Source organism: Lontra canadensis, unplaced genomic scaffold (genome assembly GCF_010015895.1).
Source record: "Lontra canadensis isolate GAN:19392208 unplaced genomic scaffold, GSC_riverotter_1.0 scaffold41, whole genome shotgun sequence".
Classification (NCBI taxonomy): domain Eukaryota; kingdom Metazoa; phylum Chordata; class Mammalia; order Carnivora; family Mustelidae; genus Lontra; species Lontra canadensis.
The window spans coordinates 6614744-6642387 of record NW_022631035.1 but is presented as its reverse complement, the minus strand read 5'-3'; the positions used below and the strand labels follow the sequence as shown (position 1 = coordinate 6642387).

The following is a 27644-nucleotide window of genomic DNA, read 5'->3' as shown; positions in this document are numbered from 1 at the left end:
CCCAGTCTGGAGTGCTCTCCCTCACTCCTTCCCCTGCAACTCATCACCATTTTTGAGGACCAGTCCCAACCCCCAGTTCCACTTTTTGGCTGACACGTCCCCTGCCTACTCCAGTCCAGATCTCCAGTGCCCATCCCTGAACTTGGTTAGCCTGCTTCCCTGTGGTGGGAAGTAGGGGGCCGGCTTGTGTCTGGGTGCAGACATAATTCCCATTGAGTGGACAAGGAACCCGAAGGAAGGGGCAGTAAGACAACCTGCCAGACCACAGACAAATAATAGCAGAGGCTGGCATCACCCCTCAGGGCGCAGGATTTCGCAGGCGCTGGCTACAATAATGTGCATGTTCTCAGGATCTTGCCCAATGCATTTTTGGAGATTTGGACAAGCACCTTGGCAGAGATCCCACAAACGTTTACTACCATCGGTGTTTGCTTCACCTGGTTCATTTTTCTCCTGACTCTGGAGACGTCCACAAGATGCTGCGGGATGGGCGGTCACGTGCTCGCCCTCCGCCCCGCCCCGCGTCCCGGGCCTGCCGGGGTTGCTAGGCAACAGGTAAACTCCGCGGGGCTGAGCCGTTTGAGAAGCGCTGGGGCAGGCGCTGTGGTTCAGGTATTTCCCTTGTGGCCTGGAGGCGACAGGAGAGGACCTACGGTAAGGGTGCGTGGCTGGAGAGGGGAGGAGAGTGAAACGGGGAGCCCCAAGAAGCTCCTCGTGGGGGCAGTCTTTGGGAATAGCTCCTCCCGGAAGGTGGGTGCCAGGTGTCCCCACTCCATCCCTCTGGCTGCCCTCAGCACTCTCTCGAGTCACAGGACCCTGCAGGTTCTAGTCACCTAGACTCTTAGACCCCGAACTCCCAGTCAGTCTGCTCCTGACCCACCAGTCTCCTGGAGGGACAGGAGGTCTCTAAAGGGTTCACAGCTGGCTGGCTGGAAAGTACAATCTGGGCTGGAGTGGCGGGAGGTGGGCTTCCTGATAAAGTGGGGGGAAGGGAATCCATAATTATTGATCACTGACTAGGTCGCAGTTCCCCTAAATGCATGGCTTTATTTACTCCCTAACCCGAGGGGGACATTCCTACGCCCACTGAGATACCATGCTCAAGGTCACACGTTTACTTTCACCTTCCGGCAACACGTTCAAAGTTTATCACAATCTCTGGAATCACAGAAGTGTGTTCTTGGCTTTCAGACCCTGTGTGCTTCCCCCTGTCACATCTATGCATAGCTGTGCTTTGTTTTTCTGATCAGAAATGGAAGAGGGAGAGAGTTCTAGGGGAGAGCCCAGGGGGACAGGGCTGGTACTCAGCATGGGACAGAGGGAGTGCTGGGCTCCTTCCTGCACGGGGAGATGGGGACAGGGGTGAGGGGAAACTCCATAGTCTGTCCTCAAGGAGTCGGCGTTGTAGTGGGGAGAGCTGGTGAACCTCAAGGCAGCATGCTTCAGTCCTGGGGACCTCTCCCACCTCTGCCTGTCCCTATCCTCCATGTGCTTGAAGCTCAGCTCAGGTTGACCCCAGTGTGCCTCATGGTGTCCTTGTGGGATGCCATGGTAGGGGGCAGCTAGGATTCCTAGGGAGATCTGCCTCATTTGAAGACAAGTAAGTCCCTTAGAACCCCACATTCTAGAAGTTGCACAAGGACATAAGAAAGAGGGAAGGAAGTGCCCCACCTGCATTCCTCTGCCAGGCCAGGTGCCATACAGAGGCCGTCAGTCCCTGGTGCAAAAACTGGGGGCTGCCCTAGGGACCACGAGGAAGAGAAAAATGCTCTTGTGTTTATGTTAGGTGGAGTCCACAGAGGGAAAGCAGCCCCCCTCCTCTCGCCTCTCTACTAAGCTCGCAAACTGCCACCCCTCTCTCAGCCCCACCCCAATCTTGGAAAACCCACTTTCTTTTATTTTTTTTTTAAGATTTTATTTATTTGACAGAGAGACTCAGAAAGAGAGGGAACACAAGCAGAGGGAGTGGAAGAGGGAGACGCAGGCTTCCCACCAAGCAGGAAGCCCAATGCGGGGCTCGATCCCAGGATCCTGGGGTCACGACCTGAGCCAAAGGCAGAAACTTAACAACTGAGCCACCCAGGCGCCCAAAACCCACTTTCTCTTAAGTCAGGGAGGTTCTTTCCAGGAATCACTTTGCTCATTATCATCGCACAAGAGGAGTTTTTATCATTGGTGAAGGTTCCAATCTGACAGCCCTGGGACGTGGGAGACAGTTGTCGCTTTGATGTTCGCCAGCCCTGTGTGTTCTTGTGTTTGAGACTCCCCGCAGGGTCCTGCCTATCCCTGGGTCTCTAGGTTCCCACGGGTGGGGGACCCTCCCCCAACGGCCCCAAACTGGCAGCAGGGCTGTCCCCGCCCCCCTCGGAAGCCTGCTTTGCAGACAGACAGCACTGCCTGGGGACGCCCAGCCACGGGCCCTTGTCCCACCAAGTGGGAGAGACCTCCTGAGACCCCCGTGCTGACCCTGCTATTCATCTTCAGGCCCCGCCAGCTTGTAAGAAAGAGCCCGCTCTGGATCCCTGAATGAGCTGTCTTCCCGTCACCGGGCCAGGCTTTAAATGTCCCTTCTGTCTGCCTCCAGATAGAAAACAATGCCTCTGTTCTCGCTCCTGGCTTGGCCTTGGGAGGCACCAAGAAAGAAAGCAAAGCTGTTTAAAATATGATCTGTGCAAAAGAGGTTATTTTTGTGCCTCTGGAGTTTCCTCCCGCTCTTAAGCCTCCTTCTGTCTCCAAAGAGCTGGCTTTTTCAGCAACTGTCTTTTTGCAGAGGGAGCACCAGGCAGCCCGTGACTCTGGGGACACCAGAGCAGCCCCGTGGCCCCTCAGCGCTCGCCCATGTAGAATGAACACGTTAGGGCCACCTCCTGCAAGTCGTGCTTCTGCTCCTACCCTCTGCTGTCCAAGCCGTCGCTTCTACCTCTCCTGGTACAGGAGAGTTTCCAAACCGCGAGAAAGAGCGACAAATTCTGTTCTCTGCCAGTCTGTTTCAGGTCCAGCTGTTCCTGGGCTGGGAGTGGGTTGGGCGGCGCTGTCTTCAAGGAACAATGTATGTGGATGCAAAGGGACCCTCCCACCCTCAACCCCTTGGCCCTGCCTCAGCTGCTCCAAGGCCAAGGCCACCCCAGGCACGTGCTTCTGGGCTGGCCCACAGCTCTTGGCCCTGTATCCCAGGGGCCAGCAGCCAGGATCCAGTGGTCTGGTTCCCTGCAGACTGGGAGGGGAAGGGAGGCAGATGAGACATGTGTCTGATCATAATATTCGATCTGGGAGGATTGTGAAAAACGCAAATTGCCAGGCCCCGTCCCAGACGCAGGGTCAGCATTTGCAAGAGGGGGCCTGGGTGTCTCCATTTTGCAAAGGAACATCCCAGGTTTGAGACAGGCCGGCTGAGAGATTAAGAACCCTCACTGTAAGTCGGTGGTTCTCACCTTGGGCTGTGCAGTGGGTTTAACTGGGGAGTTTGGAAAATCCTGTGGAGAGACCCCGATTTCATTCATCCGCAGTTTAACCCAGGCATTGTGATTTTACAAAGCCTTCCAGGAGTTTCTAAACCTAGAGCCAAGGTTAAGAATCACCGCTTTAGAGCCAGATGGCCCTGGGCACTGGCTCTGCCTCAGCTTAAGAACTGTGATCTTGAACAAGGTGTTTGAGGTCTCTGGGCATTGGTTTCTTCATACGCAGAATGAGAACTGTCTGTGGGGGGCTGTGGGGGCCACGCAGTGAGGGAACCTGCAAACTGCTTTTCACAGCACCGGGACCCGCAGGTGTCTGTATATTCTGGATGCAAGTCCTTTATCAGACACGATTTGCAGATATTTTCTCCAAGTCTGTGGCTTGTCTTTTCATTTTCTTAATGTTATGAGGGTTTTTTTGTTCATTTGTTTTCTTGGGTTTTTTTTGTTTTTGTTTTTGTTTTTAAGATAGTTAACTTTTTTCTTTTAAGATTTTATTTATTTATTTGACAGAGAGACAGTGAGAGAGGGAACACAAGCAGGGGGAATGGGAGAGGGAGAAGCAGGCTCCCCACTGAGCAGGGAGCCGGGTATGGGCCTTGATCCCAGGACTGGGGGATCATGACCTGAGCGGAAGGCAGTCGCTAAATGCTAAATGACTGAGCCACCCAGGCACCCTTTTGTTTTGTTTTGTTTTTTGTTTTTAAAGATTTTATTTATTTATTTGACAGAGAGAGATCACAAGTAGGCAGAGAGGCAGGCAGAGAGAGAGAGAGAGAGAGGGAAGCAGGCTCCCCCCTGAGCAGAGAGCCCAATGCAGTACTCGATCCCAGGACCCTGAGATCATGACCTGAGCCGAAGGCAGCGGCTTAACCCACTGAGCCACCCAGGTGCCCCTGTTTTGTTTTGTTTTTAAGAGAAAGATTGCCCGTAAGTGTTTGTGAGCTGGGAGTGGGAGGGGCAGAGACAGAATTTTACCGGGTCTCCACGCCCAGTGTGCAGCCCAACACAGGACTTAATCTCATCACCCAGATATAATGATCTGAGCCAAAACAAGAGTCAGACGCTTAACCAACAGAGCCATCCAGGTGTTCTAATGTTATCTTTTGAGGTGCAGAGTGTTTAATTCAAATGAAGTCCAACTTACTAGTGTTTTTGCTCTTATGGGCCATGTTTCTGGTGCCATATCTAAGGAATCTGCCCTATCAGGGTCACGAAGATTTCCTTCTGTGTTCGTCCCCCTTAGTTTTATAGTCTTAGCTCTTACATGAACGTCTGTGATCCATTTTGCATTAATTTGTGTGTGTGGTGTGAGGTAGGGGGCCATGGTCATTCTGTCCCACATGAATGCCCAGCGGGCCCAGCACCCTTTGTTGAAGAGACCATCATTTCTCCATTGATCCGCCTTAGTACCTCTTTCAAAAATCAGTTGGTCATAAATATAAAGGTTTATTTCTGAACTCTCAATGCCATTCCATTGATGGAGCATCCATGGATGTCCAAGGACGTCATGTCCATCTTCATACCAGTACCACGCCTTCTTGATTATTGTTTTAAGTAAATGTTTGCTGAATGAGTTAGTGAGAGAATGGAAACTATAAGAACAAATACAAGGCATTAAGTCTGGCATTCACAAAACCTATGAATTCCTAGAAAAGTCTATGTAATTAGATTTCCTTTTTTTTTCTTAAAGATTTTTTTGGAGATTTATTTATTTATTTATTTGACAGAGAGAGAAACGGCACAAGCAGGGGGGAGCAGGAGAGGGAGAAGCAGGCTCTCCGCTGAGCAGGGAGCCGGATGTGGGGCTTGATCCCTGGACCCTGAGATCATGACCTGAGCCAAAGGCAGATGCCCAAACGACTGAGCCACCCAGGCACCCCAGATCCTTTTTTTTTTTTAAAATAGACTCAAGTTGGGTGCCCCGGAGGGCATTCTTGGGCAAAATCTCCAGTACATTGCTTGGTAAAATGAGGGACTCTATCATCTCTATTGCATTTTTCATCTGTTTCCTAAGCTTGGACATTTGTCTATGGGTTTTACTTAAAGCAGGACCTATGTCCTCCAAGTATGTTCCCACCAGGTCCCCTTCCGGTTCAAAGGTAGCAACATCTGCTTACAGGCAAGAACCTAAACTCTGGGTGACCAAAGACCTTTAGTTGTAAATCCAAGCACGGAAAGGCTCCTGTCCAGACGTCCTCCCCACGGCTCCCACCCACTCATCCAAGGGCTCTAGGCAGGCCCATGAACCTCATGGACCCACAGTCTGAACCCTGGGGAACTTGCCATCAAAGACCCACTTTCTGAGAGTTAGGAGTGTCTGGCAAAGGGGGACTCTGCTCACCTCCATAGTACAGTCTTGTCGACAGACCTCATCAGCTGGCCAGCCATGGAAGTCACCAAGCTCTCAGACCCCACAGAGTGTCCTGGTATAACAGGGGTCAATGAAGAAAAGAGCTATCTGTGGAAACTGCTCACTGCATTTCTACGACTCCCAGTTAGCCTTTGTGAGGAAACTTTTCTGTGTGTCTGATCCTTGCGTTCCTGCGGCCGAGCAGCCTGAGAGCGTCTGGTGTGGGAGTGACTGAGTGGCCCAGCCACGGTCAAGCAGCTGGGGAGAGTAGAAGGACCAGAACTTAAAGTCAACATCCAGCCCAGCTTAGAACTCTAGGAAGGCAGTTGTGGGCAATCAGGTGGTTGGGTGGGCGTTTCCAGAGAGGCCTGGGGCTCTCAGGTCCATGGGCCATATAGACATGTCCAGCACGTGGCAAGGAATTTAGTCCAACATGATCGCCTCAATATTTCTTCCTGCCCCCCAATAACCATATTAGCTCAGTAAACAGTACTGTTGGGTAAGTCAGGGCTGTGGAGTCAGGCAGAGCGGCTAGACCCCTTACGAGCCATATGGTCCCGGGCAGGACACTCAGAGTGTCTCTAAGTATGAGATTCTGCCAAGTCACATGGGGATGCTATTGTCCACCTCAGCGCAAATGCAAGAACGGAACCAGGTATAACGCACGTAGTCATTACTCGATAGAGGGTTTTTATAAATGCAGATGTGGCTTCTCAACAAATCCCCTAGGACCCCTCCTCTCCATCAGACTGGGAATCTGGAACTACCCCTGGTGAGGGGAAGCAGCCAGGTGGGGCCCCTTACCGCACACCGCCCTCCGCCCCCCACCCCCGCCCCACAGCCGCCGGGACCATGGAGATCGTGTACGTGTACGTCAAGAAGCGAAGTGAGTTCGGGAAGCAATGCAACTTCTCCGACCGCCAGGCCGAGCTGAACATCGACATCCCGCCCAACCCCGAGCTGACTGAACAGTTTGTGGAGCGGAACCCGGTGGATGTGGGCGTCCAGTGCTCCACCAGCATGTCAGAGCACGAGGTGGGACCCAGCCCCAGGGCCCCGGGCCGGTGGAGGTGTGGCTGGCCAGGGTGGGACAGCATGACCCCGTGAAGGACCCCATGACCCACCACGGCGTCCGGGGCAGGAAAAGACCCCGCACCAGTCGTTCCCCAGGCCAGGTGAATGTGACTCAGGTTGCTGTCTCTCCTGTGGGCTCTGGCCTCACCCCTTGGACCCTTGCTAGAGTTGTCTTGGGCATGTGGCGCACCCGGGAGAGGTAAACTGAGGGAGTGGGGATTCGGATCTCCAGGCACCCGCTCCACTTGTGAACAGGAAAGAGTGCTATGGAAAGTTCTAGTCAGAAGGGCCCCCATGATAGGAGAGTGGAGGGTCATGGTGCAGTTCGAGCTCCCTGCCTGTCTAAAGGAGAGGGTGAGCCACCTCAATTGTGTCAGGCGCTGCTGAGAGAAAACAAGTTTGAAGGAGAGAAGCTACTTGGTCATGTCCCAGATCAACCCAGTGAAAATCACACTTGATTTGGCAAAACACAATTCATGGGCGGCTCCAGTTCCTCCCGGCCCAAACGCACTGAGTTCCTTGCTCTCCCGGAGCTCACTGCTATCATGGGGACCGGGGGACGTTGTCCTCGGAGTAGCCAAAGAAACAAGATGGCCTTAGGGTCTCCACCCCATGAAGACTAGTTGCTTTTGTGAGCCCTGGCCTAGAGAGGAAAGAAAGGGATTGACTGTTTCCTGGGTTTGGGGTCTCCATTTGAGGTGATGAGAAAGTTCTGGAACTAGATGGCAGTGATGGTGGCACAACATCGGAAAGTTCCTTAATGCCACAGAACTGTACATTTTTAAATGGCTAAAGTGATAAATTTTATATGTATTTAACCACAATTTTAAATGGGGTTGGGGATAGAAAGGAGGCAAAGTGGCAAGTTTAAGGGGTAAACTATGACTGTCCCTACCGTCCTCCCCGACACAGAGAACATGCAGAGCAATCCCTCCCTCTCCATCATTTCCATCTTTAAGTGCCCATGACATTGTACAAGGTAAGGCGCAGCAGGCTCACTCACTAATTTTCCTCCGGGATCACACAGAACAAATGGTGGGCTCCTCTGGTCCGTTAGGGTTTAGATCAAGTCAGAACTGGATTACCCACGGCCAGCGCCGTCACAAAGCTGCTAGCTCCATAGGGCAGCACTTCCGTAGCCACCTGTGACCGTCTGAAGACCGGAAAGTTCCTTGCTGGAACCTGACTGTATTGTGGCTTTGGCCAGGGGATCGTCTCCAGGGGACTGGGGGCCTGGGATGCTGGTTGGCGGTCATGGCCTCGTGTTAACACCTGGGGCAAGCACGCTCTCGCCCGCGCCTCTCTGTTCAGGCCAACACGGAGCGGTTTGAGATGGAGACCCGGGGGATTAACCACGTTGAGGGGGGCTGGCCCAAGGATGTGAACCCCCTGGAGCTGGAGCAGACGATCCGGTTCCGGAAGAAGGTGGAGAAGGATGAGAACTACATCAACGCTATCATGCAGCTGGGTTCGGTAAGGCTTCCTGCAGCTCCAGCCATCACTCCGGCTCCCCGACCGCATGTGAAGCCCTGGGTGTGCCAGGCTCTGTGCTCGGCTCCTGTGGGTACTCGGGGCGAGAGCACTGACTACCTTCAAGAACCTTCTATCTGGGAGCAGGCAGACCCATCCACAACAGCAAACCAAAGGGGAAGGTGGGAGGGTGTGAGGGCTGGACAGGCTGTAGGGGGAGGGTGACAAGAGCTCCCCTTGAGCAAAGAGGACCCCAAAGAACCCCATTCAGCAGCCACCTGCCAATAGGGATCATTCATTCCTTCAGCACATGTGGATTGAGCTTCTAGCCTCTGCCAGGCCCAGCAGAGATTGCAAGAATGAATTGCAAAAAAAAAAAAAAAAAAATCGCAAAAATTTCTGTACATCCTGCCCCAGAGAGTTTATAATCCCCTAGACGTCAATGACAAATACAGAGATAGCACCCTATAAGGTAGAGGACATGCTGTAAGATGAGGGATGACTTGCTATTTTGCTCTGTAAGGCAGGAGATTTGACTTCCTGCTGAAGGGATCAGGGAAGGCTTCCCGAAAGAGGAAGCCCTTGAGCTAGGCTTTTCCTTGCTGGGCATCTGGGAAAATGGTGAGGGCCTTCTGGGTTGCAGAACCAGAACACGGGTGTTGTCTATGAAGCGATTACCAATTCTGTTTGTCTGGAGCAGTGTTTCTTCACTTTTTTTTTTAAATTGTTGTCCCCAATGAGCCTTTTTAGACATTTTTTTCCTAATTGCCTCCCCCTGAAGTTTTAATACCATACGTACATTGTTTATGTATTCTATGTATATTTGTGCGTTCTACATAGAAAGTAATATTATTTTACCCCCCAAAACCAATTTTCACCCCCTTGGAGGTGATGGTGGCCTCATGGAGAAGGTATGGATGGGCAGGAAGAATAGGAAAGACTACTGGGTATGTCTTGTCCCTCCCAGACTCCATCCCAGTCCTGGTCAGGCTGCAGGGACCTCCCTTTCCCACTAAGAACTTCCGACGTGTCCTCCTCAGATCATGGAGCACTGCATCAAGCAGAATAATGCCATTGACATCTACCAGGAGTATTTTGATGACGAGGACGAAGTGGAGGTGACAGAGGAGGCCCCTTCAGCTAAAACCATCAATGTTTTCAGGTACCTCTCTAGCTAGGCAGATGTCTGGCTGATCTCTGTCACCCCTACGGGTGGGTGCTTCCAAAGGTCACTCCTTGCTGATCACTCCATGCCGTGGGTACAATGCCATCTGTGCTCTGGTCTTGGTAAGAAGCAGAGCCATAGAACATCCAGCAGCCAACGGGTCCTTACCTTGGGGGTAAGGTCTGGTTGATGGAAAAGGAAGACAGACTCAAGGGAAAGACTAAGGGAATTTGCAAAGCTGGGTACAAGTCTAGTTGACTCATGCAGGGCAGAATGAGCACAAAGTACAGGACATCTGTGACCCAGCAGCACTGTGGGCAAACAGGACCCTCCTCCCACACTCATGGGAGTGCACCTGGTAATGACCCCCAAGGACATCAGTTTGACAACAGGACTTTGTCCTATAGATACGTGTGTGTGGAATCACTGTGTGTGTGGACATTCACTGAAACGGGGCGTGGGCTATAGCCAAAGACCGGAACCAAGCTAAATCCATCGGTAGCGGACTGCTTCTAGCAATTCTGGTAGACCTACACAGTGGAATACCATGCAGCCATCAGAATGAAGGAGGCAGACCCTTCCATGACAAGATTTACTTTGTGAAGCCAAACCAGAGCAAACAAGAACAATATGTAGGGTAGCACTATTTTTTGTTAAAAAACAACAACCAAAAAAAACCAAACCAAAACAAAACAAAATACACACACACACACACACACACACACACACACACACACACACCCCTGCGATTTTGGAAGTGGCTAGCCTCAAATGCCAACTCTGGGGGATTCATTGTGCTACTGTGACCCTCTGAGGGTCCTGGGAATTACTTAATCCTGTCCCAGCTCAACTAGGAAGGACACTTTTGTGATCCAGGTCTGGTTGTGATGTGCGAAGCAGGACCCAAAGGCTGAGAGGGGAGGGTCCAGGGCAGAACGGGGTCTGTCCCAGCCTCCTGGGGTCTGACCTTCCATAGGGACACCTTAGGAGGATGATGGGTTAGACATCATCCCATCCCAACCTCTATGTTTGACAGGTGAGGGGACTGACCCCTGGGTGGGGATGGTGCTCAGGACGCACGGTGGGTGGGCAACCCAACCAAGGATGGGACTCTGGTCTTCTGGATGCCAGCCTGCACTCCTCTCACTCTAACAGTGCTCCTAGGGAGGAGTGAAGTGGTGGAATCAGGGGGTGAGAAAGTCACTTGGCTTTCCACTTTCCTTTGTTCCTTCTGATTTCTTCAAGGACAAAGTCTCAGTTGGGACCTTTTCTACTTCTTACTCATTCTGCTTCCTGCCCTTTTTCTTTTTTTTTTTTTTTTTTAAATTAAGAGTTTATTTTTCAGAGCAGTTTCAGGTCCACAGCAAAACTGATTAGAAAGCACAGAGAGTTCCCACATGCCCCCTCCTCCCAGCACCCCCACAGCCTCCCTGCCATCAACACCCTGGCCCAGAGTAGGGCCTTTGTCACCATCATGAACCACTGTTCTGATACAGCACCATAACCTGGGAGGCTTACAAACAATAGAAGCTTCTTTCTCACAGTTCTGAGGCCGAAAATCCCAGATCAGGGTGGACAGGCTCTGCGCCAGGTGAAGACCCACTTCCTGGTTCACAGGCAGCCATGTTCTCACTGAGAACTCACATGGCAGAAGGGGTGAGGCAGCTCTCCGGAGCCCCTTTATCAGGGGCTAATCCCATTCTGAATGGCTCAGGACCGAATTACCTCCCACAGGTAGTGGGAGGTACCACTACCCTTGGAGGTGATGGTGGCCCCATGGAGAGGAGGTTTCAACCTATGAATCTGGGGGGCACAACAGTCAGCCTGTAGCACCCCCAAATCCACCATTTGCCTTAGGGTTCACTCCTTGTGCTATACCCTCCATAGGTCTTGACAAATGTATCATACAGAATGGTTTTACCTCCCTCAAAGTCCTGTGTTCCACCTATCCATCCCTCCCTACCCCCAAACCTTTGGCCAACGCTTGACCTCTTTACTGTCTCCATGTGTTCCAGAATGTCACATAGCTGGAATCATACAGTTTTGTGGCCTTTCACAGACAAGTTTCCTTCGCTTAGTGATGTGCGTTGCATTTCCACCCTGTCTTTCCATGGCTCGATAGCTCATTTCTTTTTCATGCTGATTAATATTCCCTTGTCTGGATAGACCCCGGCTTATTTATCCATTCACCTGCTGCAGGATGTCTTGGTTGCACATCCTTCAAGCTTCAACTTGGTTGGTTCCAAGTCAGGGCGATTATGAGCAAAGCTGCTGAAAACATTCACATGCAATGTTTTGTGTGGACAAAACTTTGCAACTCTTTTGGGCAAATACCAAGAATTGCTGGATTCTGCTTCCCTTTTTATTTCAGTAGCAATGGGAAACCAGAGCCCTATCAGAAGCAGGAAACTCCCTTCACTTCTGGATCCTTGATCAGGCTCAAAACTTTCAGCAAATGAAAATATCAGACTAGAATTTCGTATTTTTTACTTCCATGGGTATTTATTATTATTTTTTATTTTTTATTTATTTATTTATTTTTTATTTCCATAGTATTTATCATTGCCTTCTGTTTATGGCTGGCGAGGGTGGATTTTTGATTAAGAGAGTCCTCTAAACTTTGTTCTTAAAATAAATTTCTCTGTGGGGCGTCTGGGTGGCTCAGTTGGTTGAGCATCTGACTCTTGTTTTAGCTCAGTTCATGATCTTGGGGTTGTGAGATTAAGCCCTGTGTTGGGCTTGGCACTGGGCGTGGACCCTGCTTGGGATTCTCTCTCTCCCCCTCTCCTGTCCTCTGCTCTCACACTTTCTTTTTCCAAAAAAAAAAAAAAATTTTTTTTCATAAAGAAATAATTGAGTAAGTAAGAGGTAAAGAGGTGTGGGAAGGCTTCAACCTCCATTCTAGTCTTCTGCCCTCTTCTTCTCCTGTAAAGGGACCCCCAAGAGATCAAGCGGTCAGCCACACACCTCTCCTGGCACCCCGATGGCAACAGGAAGTTGGCGGTGGCATATTCTTGCTTGAATTTTCAGCGGGCACCTGAGGGCATGAGCCACGAATCATACATCTGGGACCTGGGTGAGAAGCGGAGGAGTCCAGGTGGCCAGGAAAGCTGCCAGGGGGGTGGTGGTAGGGGAGAGGTCAGAAGAGTAAAGGAGTGGAAGATAGAAACTACAGACCAGGGACTTTCAACAGGGCTGGTCCCTCATAGGAATGGACCAAGGACCCCAGGAAGCCGCTCATCCCTTCCCTGTCTGGGTTCAGACGCAGCCAAACCAGAGCTGTATCAGAAGCAGGAAACTCCCTTCACTTCCAGATCCTTGATCAGGGCATTCAAGACCAGACCCCAGCAAATCCCAGTTCAGACAGACTCCCCTCTGTGCCACCTTTCCTGGCATCTGTCCTTCACCCATGGCCAGGAGGAGCAGCGTGTCCACTTGGAAGCACAGACCCATTCTCTCTCTCTAAGAGCTGAGCTTGGCCAGGAGCCGGTGTTGAGGGGCTACACACAGTCAGACGTCCCTTCACTGTCACCAGTGTGAAAATAAATGTTAGCCGCTATGAGTGAGTATAGGCGTCAAGCTCAGAACCAAGCACACAACGCTCTTGAACAACCCAACAAATGCTTACAGCCACCCTGGGGGCTGAACTCCACCATTAATCCCCTTATACAGACAAAGAAACTGGTTTGGAGAAATCTGGGAGAATTGGTCTTATGTAAAAACTTTGTGGTCAAACCTGGTTTCCTACTAAACCCACAAAATGGACACACACACAGACACATAGACACATAAACACACACAACACACACACTACTGATTACCAGAGAGAAAACCGCCAGAAGAGCCCTTAGGGTCAAGAGTTCCAGATTCTGGTCACCAGGGCCTAGAGGTTGCAGCCTAGAGGAAGATGGGGGGTAGGGGGGTGGTTTCCAGGCTGCCCCTCGCCACCTCTCACTTCTAGAAGGGTTAAACTCTTTGACCCTGTCGTTCACTTTCTAGACCATGGTCCCCAAATGGGACCATTTCTTGTGTGTTTGTTTTATAGAAAACCCCAACAGGCCTGAAATTGTCCTAAAGCCATCTTCTCCTCTTGTCACCTTGGAGTACAACCCCAAAGATTCCCACGTGCTTCTGGGAGGCTGCTACAACGGGCAGCTTGGTAAGGATGGGCCCAGCCCCCGCCGCTGTCCACCAGGGCCCACATGCCTGCTGGGCCTCCCGTGGGGCACAAAGGGAGGTGGGGACTTCCCACAGCAGATGGGCTCCAGACATCTGGGCGGGTTGGGGTTTGCTGATAGCTCAGCTGGGTCTCCAGTCGTAATAGTTCAAGGAGGTCTGAAACCAGTTCAGAATAAAAAGTTTTAAGAAAATTATAGGTCAAGTATAAAGTCAAGGAGCATTCACCGCCCACCTGCCCCAGCTGGGATAGAGTAGCTAGGGGGCAGAGGGATAATGAGACCTGTGAGGAGCTCCATCTCAGGAAAGGCAGGCAGAGACACCTGTACAGGGATGGGTGTGAGTGATTCCCATCATGCACAATGAGTGGTGACACGTTCCCTCCTCCTTTGATGATCAGGAGCATTTGGTACGAATTCTTTAAATGTTCAGTAGAATTCACCAATGAGGGCATCTGGTCCTTCCTTATGGGAAGTTAAAAATTGCTAATGCAGGGGCGCCTGGGTGGCTCAGTGAGTTAAAGCCTTTGCCTTCGGCTCAGGTCATGATCCCAGGGTCCTGGGATCGAGCCCCACATCGGGCTCTCTGCTCGGCAGGGAGCCTGCTTCCTCCTCTCTCTCTCTGCCTGCCTCTCTGCCTACTTGTGATCTCTGTCAAATAAATAAATAAAATCTTTAAAAAAATTTTTTTTAAATTGCTGATGCAATTTCTTTCTTAATTAATTCATTGATGGATGGATTAGAGAGTACAAGCTGGGGTAGGGGCAGAGGGAGAGGGAGAGAGAGAATCCCAAGCAAACTCTGCACTGAGCGTGGAACCTGATGCGGGGCTTCATCTCACATCCCTGAGATCATGACCTGAGGCGAAATCAAGAGTCAGAGGCTCAGCTGACTGAGCCACCTACATGCCCCTCTAATGCATCCTCTTCATTTGTCCTGGATTGCTCCACACTTTCTAGGTCTTCTCGAATCAGCTTTGGTAGTTCCGTCCCCTTTCTTTCTGTTTCTCAGATGGGTCATCTCAAATGACCTCCCTCCAGCTCAGTGGGTGTCTTCTGCCGGCTCACCTATGTTGCTGAGCCCCTCCACTGAATTGTCATTTCAGTGAATGTATTTTTCAACTCCAGAATTTCTATTTTGTTCTTCCTTTATCTGTTGGCATGCCTGAGTGGCTCAGTCAGTTAAACGTCTGACTCTTGATTTCAATTCAGGTCATGATCTCAGGGTCATGGGATTGGGCCCCACATCAGGCTCCTGCTGAGCGTAAATTCTGCTTGAGATTCTCTCTCTCCCTGTTCCCCTACCCCTCTCCTGCTCATGCTCTCTCCCTATCACCACCACCACCATCATCATCATCATCATCTCTATCTCCTTATTGATACTTTTTCTTTAGCGAGATATCATTCCCATACTTTCCTTTACTTCTTTAGATATGGTTTCCTGTAGCTCTTTGAACATCCTTAAAATCAAAGATGTAAAGTCTTTGTCCAATAAGTCCAACAGTGGTCTTCCTTGGGCTCAGTCTCTATTTATTGCCTTTTTCCCTGTATAAAGGCCATATTTTCTCATTTCTTTGTATATCTTGTAACTTTTTCACTGGAAATTACTCTCTTTACATGATATAAAGTGACAACTTTGGAAATCAGACCCAATACCTGCCCAGGGGTTTGTTTTCCTTGCTGTTTGTTGTAGTGGTTCATTGCTTCAGTGAATATTCTGGACCAGTTTTGTGAAGTCTGTACTCTATCCTCAAGCACCTGCAGCCAACCAGTCTTTGCTGAGAGCCCCCGTGGGCCTGTTTGAGCATACCTGCCACACTCAGCCATGCAGCTGCCAGCCCTGCCTGAGCCTCTGCGCAGAGCCTCGGGGTCAGCCAGAGGCAGAGGCTTAGGACCTCCCTTGTTCTTCCCTGAGCATGTGCTCAGCTCTGGGCATGCATGCAGCCCTGCCCAGGCAGGTGACCTTCCAGATCTCCAGGAATATGCTGGAGCTTTTCAAAGCCCCTCTGGACATCTTGTTCTCCATGCTTACCTTTTAAGCTTTGTGATTAGTTTGCCCACCTTCAGGAAGCTGCAAAGTTACTCAGTTGCCTGTAATTATCACCATTTTCAATAGCTATCTCCATAATAAGACATTTTTTCACTCATCAAGCTCCAAGTCAAGCCGAATACAGACAACTTGCAGGAGAACCACCAGGCAGGTCAGACAGTCACGGTTCTTTGGACGGGAGACTCTGAATGAGCTCTGGCTGCATTACCTCTCTTGTGGCTGCCCAGCTGCATATTTTTACCAGGAAGGTGGAATGTTCTTTTTATCTTTTTGAGGCTGCCCCGTGGGACTTGGAGAATGTGGGGTCTTAACTTGGGCAAGTTAAATTGCCCCAAAACTCACTATCCTTACTGACATTCAGCTTTCTCCTGAACACTCTCTGGATGGCTGCAAACTTCGGGCTAATTCGGTCTGAAAAAGTTGACCGATAATTTTTGCCAGTTTTCTCATTGCTTTGATGGAGAAAGAGATTTTCAGAGGTCCTTAGGCTACTGATTTTGCTGATGGAACACCCAGAAAACTGGTATTTGGATCCCTGGGGAGCTTGGAAGGACGCTGCCCACATGGGCCCTGCCTGCCTGCCTGCCTCCACCTCTGGCCCCCAGACAGCAGATACTCAGCCTCTGTGGCTGCATCCCAGGCCTGACTTGACCTTGGCCCTAAAAAGTCCTCCCTACCCTCCTACCTTCACATGTTCTCTTCCTTCCCCTTCTTCCTCCCAGAGCGGGAACTGGATGGCAGGGAAACTTCTTAGACACTCTTCTGAGGCCTCTGACTACCGCCCCTCAGGCCTGCTGCCTCCTCCCTGGGATCAGTCATGGGATCCCACAAGTCTCCTGCCAAATTACCTGATGCCAGGGCTCTAGAAAACAAACGGAGCCACTGTGCATGATTTATTCAGGAGCCTTGCCTTGCTCATTATTCATAACCCCTTTCAGGGCTCATCCTACCAGTTCAGAACAACCTGGGGTTTGGGGGCTCTGCTGCCTGGGGGAGGGGCTGCAGGGAGACCTACTCTTGAGCACTGCTCTGCCCCGACAGAGCAAGCTTATCTAAAAAAGCCCATATCTGGGCCAGGCCGCTCCAGGGGCAAACGCCTTGGAGTTCAATTCCATAAATCAAAACATGGATCGTGTTTTTGTTGATTTCCTAGAAATAGCTCTGGGTCATAGAGTGGGTCCTTGCTGCACACTCATGGTAAAATGAGAACGCAATCTGTCAAGACGGAAGCTAGATAAGTTTCAAAAGTAAAGCAGCAGAGGTGAAGCCCCAGTAATGGGTGTGAGTAAAGGGTCTGTGAGTTGCATTCCCATCTCCCAGCAGGGGCAGCCAAGGTGTGGGAGATAAAAGGGAAGGAGTGTATGCAGCAGGAGAGATTTGCCTCAATGTTCTTACTTTCAGGAGCCTTTCTCTGGGGGTGGAGACACTCTTCTCTCTGGCTGTATATACTGTGTCATCCTAGGCTCATCCTCAGTCCGTACTCCTTCTCACTCTTTCCAGGAAGCTTGCCCTGACCACCCCCATGTGTCCCTCACCAGACTGATCCCAGCATGAGCTGTGCTTTCACCATCCCCCTTCCTGCCTCTCAGGGACGGGGACCGTCTTATCCCAGAGGCTTCCCGAGGGTCTAGTGTGGTGCTCAACACATAGTAGGGGCTCGTCAGAAATGAGTGAAGCTTGCACGCTGGGAGTCTTCCCATAGAGATTGTTTGTGAACTTCATGGGTCAGTAGGAAACTCAGTCAGGTTGGGACCAAGCCCTGATTCTGAAAAACCACATTCCTGCCAAACCAAGAGAAGCAGCATTCCTCCATCGCCTCTCCCTGTAGCCAGAAAGGGAGTTTGGGCTTCCGGTCACCTTCCCCTCATTCCGCCCCCCCCACCCCCAGCCTGTTGGGACACCCGTAAGGGCAGCTTGGTGGCGGAGCTGTCCACCATTGAGTTCAGCCATCGAGATCCTGTGTATGGCTCCATCTGGCTGCAATCAAAGACAGGAACTGAGTTCTTCTCGGCATCCACAGATGGGCAGGTACTGGCCGGCCACTGTGGGGGGCAGGGCTGTGGGGAGCAATGACACTTCCCTGGTTCCCCTTCCCCAGGGGGAACGTTTCCTTTTGCATTTTATTTAAAAATTAAAGAGTAAGTAATGCATGCACATGGGACAAAATCCAAAAGGTACAAAAGGGCAGAGAGGGAAACACCTTCCTCCCACATCTTCCCACAAGCATCCCAGCCCCCCTTCCCATAGGCACCCACCTGCCTCAGCTTCCTATGGCTGCCTTCAGGGATAGTCTCTGTATACAGGAACAAATACATCCGTCTTCTTCACTCTCTTCCTGCACACCTTACACGTAGGTAAATATCTGCACTTGATATTTTTCATTTAGTCTATCTTGAAAATGGTTTTATACTTCATAAAACACTGCCCTGTGCCCATTAAGAACTCCATTAGGGGGGCGCCTGGGTGGCTCAGTCGGTTAAGCGTCTGACTCTTGATCTCAGCTCAGGTCTTGATCTCAGGGTCATGAGTTTGAGCCCTGCATGGGGCTCCACACTGGGCATGGAGCCTACATTAAGAAAAAAAAAAAAAGAAAGAAAGAAAGAACTGCATTGGCTATGCCATAATTTATTTAAATGGATTTCAATATGTTGTCATTCTAAGAATAATGTAACAAAGAGTGTACTTGTATATAGGTCTTGGCACACGTGTGAAGGCACACCTATAGCGTACGGTGGGATTTCTGGATCAAAGCATGTGGGCAGTTACAACACTGCTATGTATTGCCATATTGTGGGGAGGCTTTAAGAGTTCAGATCCCAGAGCCCACATTTGGCGATTTTGATGCAGTAAGGTCTGGAGTGAGGCCCCAGTTTCTAGATTTTACAAAGCTTGCCCATAACCCTGATTGTCAGCCAAGTTTAAGACTGTGGGCCAGAGTGGTGGTTCTCCAAAGCATGTTTGTCCCGCAGGTCGCTAGGTACCTCTAACACCCAACCCTTTGGTCCCAGTGATGCACCCCGGGAAGGGGGCGGGGAGAAGGGAAGTCAAATGCCAGGAGAATCGAGGCCCCTCTGGTCTCACAGTTGCCCTGCCTTCCCATCAGGTCATGTGGTGGGATATCCGGAAGATGAGCGAACCCACCGAGGTGGTGATCCTGGACATTACCAGAAAGGAGCGGTTGGAGAACGCCTTGGGGGCCATCTCCTTGGAGTTCGAGTCCACTTTGGTGAGTGTCCCAGCTCTTCCTTCCCCCGCTTTCCATCGCTGGGGCAGCCAGAGCCGAGGGCGGGGCAGGCCAGGCCTACCGTGTGCTCGCGGCTCCACGGAGGACCGTCCCTCCCTCCCACGGTCATCCTGGACCTACGTGGTCTTTCCAAGGACTCTCCAGCAGGGGGCAGCAGAGTTTCTTGCGGAAAGAAGCCGAGCCCTCTCATTCGCGCACAGTCACTGGCTAGTGGCCCCCGCTGAGCAGAAGGCAAGCTTTTGCAGAGGGCAGGATTCCAGAAAGGCCTCATTCTGTGGGAAGAGCCCTGCCCAGGACCAACAAGGAGAGTTCACGCTCTGGCCCTGCCTCGTGTGGGTCGCTTCACTTTCTGAAGGGAAGGAAGAGATATTGGGGAAGCAAGTGAGGTGGGAGGAGGATCCTCGGAAAACCAGAGCACAGGCATAACTCCAGTACTAGTGACGGGAAGGGATGGTAAAGAAATACCGAAGCTGAGCAGTAATGTGAATGTGTCAGAGGACAGAAGCTTCTGGAAGCAGCAAACGAAGACACCCCCCTCCCCCCACCTCCAAAGCAAGAAAACAACTTTCCCAGATGATTCTTTGCCTTGGGCTGGTTCCTAGTTTATGTCTTGCTGAAGCCCAGGCCTGGCTCCCACTGGGGATTATCCCTTGTTTGCTCTCAGGTCATGTGACATCATTCCCAGGCCCTTGGGGCGTGGAGGTGCTCTGGCCTCACCCCTGCCCTGGGAGTGCTCACCAAAGGCTGGGGAACCAGCTGGTGAGATGAGGTGGAAGACAAGTTAACAGACCCCCACCGCTGGGCGTGGTAGTCATGGCAGAGAGGACGCAGAAAAGCCTTCTTTCCTGAAACCAGGGGTGTCTAGAGTAAGTGCTGGATATGGTGTCCGTGCCACCACTAGTCCCCAGCATTCCCAGGCTTGCAGCTGAGCACAGGCCGTGTGCCAGACACTAATAACTATCTTGCGTGATGAGCTTGCATCCTCACACACGAGGTCTTGTGAGGTAACGTTATTATCCCTGGTTTCCAGATAAACAGATGAGTCTTAGTGGGGAAGTCACGCACTCTAGAACATGGAGCCACCCGGGCTCAAACCCAGGGCTCTGACTCCAGGCCCAGGCTCGCCAGGCCAACCCCACCAAGAAGTCTGAGACTGGTGGCATGGCCGCCCATCCAGATCCGGGCACTTCTCCCCGTGACTCCCCTGCGATTTCCGGATCTGGGCACTTCTCCCCGTGACTGGCTTGCAGGAGTCTTGGGGTTTCCGTCATTACTCATGCTTCTGGGCCTTTCAAGCTGTGTCTCTTCACTTTCCTTTGACCCCCAACCTGGAGTCCAGTTGTTTCTTTTCTTTTCTTTTTATTTTAAGATATTTTTTATTGTATTTTTAAATTTTTTTATTAACATATAATGTATTATTAAGATATTTATTTATTCATCTGAGCGGAGAGAGAAAGTGCGCATGCACACGAGTGGAGGAAGGAGCCAAGGGAGAGGGAGAGAGAGAATCTCAAGCAGATTTCCCACTGAGCATGGAGCCCCATGCAGAAATCGATGGACCTCATGACCCTGAGATCATGACCTGAGCCAAAATCAAGAGTTGGACACTTAACCTACTGAGCCACCCAGGCGCCCCCTGTTTTTCCTGTGTAAAGCCATGAACTTCCTTCCTTTTTAAAGCCAAACGATCTTCCACTGTGTACAGAGCCCACCCCGTGCGTCCATCCAGTGTCACTGGGGTTGGGACACTTGAGTTGCTTTGACCTCTTCGCCTCTATGAATAAAGGTGCCAGGAACAGTTCTACCCAGTTCTGCAGGGAGCCGCTGGAGCCTGGGTGAGGGGGCTTTCTAGACTCTGTATAGCAAAATGCCTCGTGGACACAATGGTGCTCCGTGAGGAGGTGCTCATCACGTGACTCCTGATGAGTCTCCCCGGGACCAGAAGAGTCAAGAGGGCTTCATTAAGATGGGGCGCCCTGGCACGAGATCGCGGTGGTGGGGGTCTGATGAAGCTGGGAAGGGGGGGGACAGCTCCTTAGCAAGGGCTGCGGAACAGCCTGAGCAGAGGCTTAAAGCAAAGGCCCTCCCAGCTCCTTCAGCCCCCTCCGCCCAGATCCCAGGAGGCTGCTCGCCATGACAACGAAGCCCCGAGCTGACGTTTCATGGCGCCTTCTGCTCCTGTGTCACCACCCCCCCCCCACAGCCAACCAAGTTCATGGTGGGCACCGAGCAGGGCATTGTCATCTCCTGCAACCGCAAGGCCAAGACGTCAGCCGAGAAGATTGTGTGCACCTTCTCAGGCCACCACGGCCCCATCTATGCCCTCCAGAGAAATCCATTCTACCCGAAGAACTTCCTAACCGTCGGTGACTGGACCGCCCGCATCTGGTCAGAGGACAGCCGGGAGTCATCCATCATGTGGACCAAGTAAGAGGGAGGTTGGGAGGGGACAGAGGGGGCCAGCCCAGGAGTGCCCCGAGCCTCCGTATGCCCACCCATAACATGGAGAGAATGCCCCTCCACACACACCAGAGCTTGTGTTGGGAGCGGCCTAATCCGGCCACTTTATGGAGGAATGTGGTTCCAGCAGCCTGGGCTGGTAAGAGGAACAGCCTTGGGTTCATTTTCAGGACCTCAAGACAACCCCAACGTAGGTAGCACAGCTCCTCTTGTCCCTCGTGGTCTGTGTCAGGGAACAAAGCCATGAGGAAGTAGAGCCCCTGCTCCTGGCCCCTCAGCTGGTGAGGAGCAGAGGTGGGATTTGAATGCAGGAAGCTTGGATTAAGAATCCAGACCCCTCAGCAGGACAGCTTCGTGGGTTTCCTCTCCTGGGAGGGTGGGCACATAGGAGCAGAGAGGGACAGAGCTATGAGCTCTGGCGTTGGATCAGAGACGCTTGTGGACTCGCCCAGTCTGCCCAGAGGAGAGGCCAAGGGGATGCCGGAGACTGAGTCCCCCAGCGTGGTCCCGCTGCCCCTGGGGGAGCCGGGGAGAGCCACATCCATGGGGATGTTACAGTGCGGGCAGAGCCAAGAGTCCAGAGCAGAGGCCTGAGGTGGGGGAACATGTGCTCTCTCAGCCTTCACATGTGTGGATCTGAGGTTCCCTTCCAGCTCACGTGGTCACAGGTCCTGCAGTGTTGTTGCCACTGTGGACCCGGATGGGCATCTTCTTTTCCAGGGGTTCCTAAATCTGGGGACATTAGGATCTCCTGGGAGGAGTTGTTATTATTATTATTATTATTATTATTTACTCTGGACTCCAAGGCTGTTTTATGGGATCTTGCATTTGACTGAGGAATGGGCATGATAAGGATTTCCTCGGGGGCTTTATGACTCTGGCTGCCTCTGCTTTTGGAGCGGAAGTCTGGGCCAATCTCTCTATAATCCAGAGGGTGCAGAGGGTAACACTTTGTTCCAGGTCCCACGGGGAGTTAGAGCTCCACACCACCGACGTGGGTTCTGACTTTTTCATCATATATTTTTTATATACATATAATAAATATGTATATAAAACATATATAATTGTTGAATATATATATATAGATATATATTCAACCATTTTATGGAGGTGTCATCGACATGGAAAAGTTTGTACTGAATGCACACAGGCTCCATGAATCGGGATAAGTTACACAGGTGCAACCATGACCACCATCAGAGCCATAATTATACCCATCACCTCTCTCCTGCCCCCTTTATGGGGGTGGATGGTAAGAACACTTAACATGGGTTCTACCCTCTTAGCAAACGTTACTAGTTGCTACAGTGTGGTTAGCTAGAGGCACTACTAGATCACACTAGATCTCCAGGACTTATATAACCCACATAAATGAAAGTTTGTACCCTTTGACCATCACCTTCCTGTTTTCCTCCTCCCCCACACCCCCAGCCCCTGGCAACCAGAGCTCTACTCTCTTGCTGCTGTGAGTTTGACTTTCATGATTCCACACAGAAGTGAGATCATGAAGTATTTGTCTTTCTGGGTCTGGCTCATCTCTCTTAGGATAACGTTCTCTGAGTCCTTCCACGTTGCTGCAAATGGCAGGATCTCCTTTTTTAGGGCTGAATAACATCCCATTGAATCTATAGACCACATTTCCTTTATTCATCCACCGTCTGATGGACACTTAGGTTGTTTCCATCTCTTGGCTGTTGTGAATAATGGTGCAATGAACATGAAGGTGTGGGTATCTCTTTGAGATTCTGATTTTAATTTCTTTGGATAAATACCCAGAAGTGGGGGTGCTGGATTGTTGGCTAGTGCTATTTTTAATTTTTTGAGGCCCCTCTGTGCCGTTTTCCACAGTGGCTGCACCAGTTTGCATTCCCACCAACCGTGCAGGAAGATACACTTTTCTCCGCGTCCTCGCCAACACTGTTTCTTGTCTTTTTGATGACGGCCATTCAAACAGGCATGGGGAGCTATCTCCTTGTGTATGTGGTTTGGTTTTTCTTTTTTTTTAATCTCTTTGTGCTTTTGATTTGTGCTTCCCTAATGATGAGTGATGGTGAGCACCTTTTCATGAACCTATTGGTCATCTGGATGTCTTCTTTGGAGATTTCAAGCTCATTGCCCATTTTTTAATCGAGTTACTCCCTATGAAATTTTTGGGTATGAGTTCCTTATATATTTTGGATATTAACCCTTTATCACGTGATTTGCAAATGTTTTCTCCCATTCCTAAGTTATTTTTTCATTTTTCAACTTTGTTGTATAGAAGCTTTTTACATTGATGTACCCCACTTGTCTATTTTTGCTCTTGTTGCTTGTGCTTCTGGATTTATTTCCAAGAAATGGCTGCCAAAGCCAATATCAAGGAGATTTCCCCATGTTTCCTTGCAGGAATTTTATGGTTTCGGGGTCTTGTGTTTAAGTCTTTAACTCATTTTGAGTTGATATTTTGTGTTTCTTCCTCATAGCAGAAATCTTCGAAAGTCTATATCCTACCAAGTAGGAAGTATAGCACTCTTCCTATGTCAATATTGGGAACTTTTCTGTGCACACTCTTCCTCTGACTCCTTTCTGTGAGTCCCACGGCTGGAAGACTGGGCCTAGATCCAATGCCATGCACCTGTTCCCTAGAGCTGTGGGGAAATACCAGTGGCCAGCCCCTTGGCAGGACCGGAGCCTTTTTTTCTTTTTAAGATTGATTGATTAATTGATTGATTTGAAAGAGAAAGAGCATGCAAGCATGGGAGGGGCAGAGGGAGAGGGAGACAAGCAGACTCCCCACTAAACACAGAGTCCAACATGGGGCTTGACCCCAGGACCCTGAGATCATGACCTGAGCTGAATCAAGAGTCAGATGCTTAACCAGCTGAGTGCCCCAGGCCCCCCAGGCAGACTGTGAACTGCTGGTGAGCGGGTTGGCATAGCTAGAAGTCAGACAGAAGAAAGAACTTCCTGCCCAGCAATGAGTCCCTGGAGTCCAGGGAGCCTGGATGAGCAGAGCCATTGCTCAGCAGCCTCTCTGTGCCCCCCAACCACAGTAGTCCTTGACCAGTGACACCCCCGGGTCCCCCCAGGTACCACATGGCTTACCTCACTGACGGTGCCTGGAGCCCAGTGAGGCCGGCGGTCTTCTTCACCACCAAAATGGATGGGACCCTGGACATCTGGGACTTTGTGTTCAAGCATTGTGACCCTGCCCTCAGCCTGAAGGTCATGTATATCCCACTCCCCATGCATCGAGGCCTTTGGGGTCTGGTGGCTCAGCGGAATCACCTGGGGGGAAATTTAGAAAGAAGAGAGAAGCAGAAGGCCTGGTATCTCCTCCCATCAGACGTACGCCTCAGGCAGCCCGGGCATGGGCTCCTGGCAGCGGACCCTTCCAACCTAAGCTGATGTCATATTTGCATAGCTGGAGCCGAGCCCTGCTGGCTTAGGCCATGGAAGGGCACAGGGTTTGGAACACGGCAGGATGGCCATGGGGCTGGGTGGAGGGGGTGGAGGGTGGGGGATGGGGTGCGGGGGTAGACAGCGAAGGGGGCAAAGGGTTCTGACAACCCATCTCAGAGCGTGACCTTCATTTTGCGAGTCAGGGGAGTCACCGAAGGTGTTTGAACACAGAGCTTGGTGAAGCGCCCCCATCCCCGGGGGCCAGATCATCAACAAGTCTCTCCTCCCCAACCGGGTCTGCCGGGACCTTCCAACAGGTGTGTGACGAGGCCCTATTCTGCCTCCGGGTGCAGGACAACGGGTGCTTCATCGCCTGCGGTTCTCAGCTAGGGACCACCACGCTGCTGGAGGTCTCCAGTGGGCTGTGCACACTGCAGAGGAACGAGAAGAACATAGCTTCTTCCGTAAGTGCCCTGTGCAGACCCAGCCCGCGGCGGAGCAGGCTAGCCAGAGTCAAATGTCAGCCCCCCCCAACTCCCGGGAAATGCATGGACCTTTGGGGAGGTGGCGTGGTGTCCCCCACTTGAGCAGGTAAGTGGGGTCAAGATGTCTGAACTCGCCGTGACCTGCCCGCACAGCAGCCCCGGGGTGAGTGGCCTTACCCCTCCGGGCTTTGTCGCTGTCAAAGTGGTTTGATAGGTCAGTTTGTCTGGCTTCACAGATGACATCTCTTCGCAACAGACCCTGTCAAAGGGTCAGAGATGCCCTTAGAGAAGACACAGGGAAGGCAGGGATCCTGGAGAAGGGTGTTGGGAGGCTGAGATCTGTCACTACACCCCCCACCCCCCCGAGGGACCCCGGCGGCATCTCCCCAGCACCATGGGCACACTGGGGAACTGGAGGCTTTGTGCTGAGGCCCGGGGCCAGCCCCCGGGCTCTGCTGGGACCGTGGGCCCTCCCCCGAGCAGGTGCTTCCTTGGGCCCAGGACCCCACAGTGCACAGCTGTAAGGGCGTTCTTCACGCTGCCATCTTTGTTCTGGAAGCCCCTCGGAACTGGGCGACTTGGCAGCTCTGCTCCTGACTCCCGACCTCAATGTCCAGTCCTCCTTTCTTGCCCTTAGTGCTGAGAACAGACCCCTTTGGGGCTGCACTGAGCAAAGAGAACTCAGCTTGACCCCACGCTGAGAGCTGGCCGCTGGCTGCTGCCCTCCTCCCACAGGCCTCCCTGTCCCTATGTGCACCAGATATTTGAGCGGGAGACCCGGCGGGAGAAGATTCTGGAAGCCAGGCACCGGGAGATGCGGCTGAAGGAGAAGGGCAAGGCAGAGGGCAAGGACGATGACCAGAGAGAGGAGGAGACCACCCTCAACCTGGAGGAACTGGTCACCAAGGCCGAGGAGGAGTTCTTCGACATCATCTTCACGGAGCTGAAGAAGAAGGAGGTGGAAGCCATCAAGAAGAAGCCAAAGCCTGTAGGGCCCCAAGCGGGGGCACTGGGTGGGAGGGGTTTTGGGGGGAGCCCCAGGCCTGGGTTCCTCCTACTCGCTGACCTCCTGGGTGACCTCAGGAAAGTGGCCTCAGCAAGTGGACCTTAACTTGTCCATCCGGGAAATGGGGGAAATGACTCTCTTCCTCCTGAGAAGTCTTAAGTCTCCAGGTGGACGGCCCCGCTTACAAGAGATGGGTGGTGGGCTCCTGGGTGTCAATGGAGCAGGCAGGTGGCAGAAGACAGGTAAATGCTTGGAGAGGACAAACCAGTCCCATGTCCCTAGCTCTTCCCGCTCTGTCTCCCTGCGCTGGGGCTGGGCCCGGCTCTGATGTCTGCCGCTCCTTTTGCATCTGGAAGCATTTGGCTATGAGAGGCCTTATCCTCACACTGTCTGCGTGGCAAGGCGGGGCACAGCCCTCGCTCCGCTTACTGCAGAGCTGGGACTGGAGTCCCAGCTGCCGGCCCATCCCGCCCTCCAGCATGCAGTGCTGACGGTGGCCACCCTCCACGGTGCAATGTACCCAGCAGACAGCGGGCTTGGTGCTGGGGGTCCCGAATGGGGCTCATCCCGCTGCTCGAACACCCCCTCTTGGAGAAGCTGGGCCTCTGCAGGGAGTGCGGGGCACAGAACAACCCCACTTCGGCCTGCCTTTCTCTTAAGTTTTCTGAGGTTGGCCAGAAATTCTGGGGTCAGGGCTGAGAAAGCGGTGCGGGGTCCTTACCCCTGTTGTTTCTATTCCGGGTCACAGCCCTGTGAGGAATCATGTCCATTTTACAGGTGAGGGGACCAAAGAGACTCCCCAAGGTCACCCAGAAAGTGCAGTGACAGACGTAGGACTCGTACCCGAGTCTGTCAGATGCCCTAGACCTTGCCCGCCTTCTGCACCCGCCAGCGTGGAGCACCCACTAGGCCCTCGAGGCCACGGAGCTGGTAGCGGTCTCCTGAGCACCCAGCAGCCCAGGCCTCCACCAGTGGGCTGTTTTGGCCTCAGGGGATTAACTTCCCAGGGTGCAGGGGAACCCTGCCCCCACCCCCACAGTGATTCTGCACTGTTTCTGCAGACACATCAGGGTCTGGAGGCAGATGAGGAGATGGAAGGAGAGGATCAAGGGGAGGAAGAAGACAACCGTGCCGAGACTCCGGCCTAGAAGGGCCAGGCCAGCCTTGCCCGCAGCCCCACTCGCCCTGCACCCCCGTTTCCCTCCGTTTCCTGGCACAGCGCTGGCTTCGCAAGTGGGTACTGAGCGCCTCCCTTAAAGCATCAACAGAGGGAGGGCTGGGGGAGCAGAGGGGCCCTGACCCGACCCGACACCCCACAAAGGGTGGG

The 27644-nt window shown here is 52.0% G+C and overlaps 1 protein-coding gene across 2 annotated transcripts; it reads left to right on the top strand.

The window, feature by feature from the left end:
• The first annotated feature begins 604 nt into the window (after positions 1-604).
• On the top strand, positions 605-27644 carry DNAI2 (dynein axonemal intermediate chain 2). Of its 2 annotated transcripts, none has more exons than XM_032870710.1 (13): positions 605-654; positions 6650-6843; positions 8194-8355; positions 9393-9514; positions 12451-12593; positions 13563-13676; positions 17630-17769; positions 18845-18967; positions 21189-21412; positions 24514-24649; positions 25144-25290; positions 26072-26299; positions 27388-27644. In XM_032870710.1, exons 2-13 carry the CDS (start codon positions 6661-6663, stop codon positions 27463-27465), a joined length of 1800 nt encoding a protein of 599 aa, XP_032726601.1. In that variant the 5' UTR covers positions 605-654; positions 6650-6660; the 3' UTR covers positions 27466-27644. The 2 variants fall into 2 exon arrangements, with proteins under 2 accessions (XP_032726601.1, XP_032726600.1); XM_032870709.1 differs by having other exon boundaries at positions 27379-27644.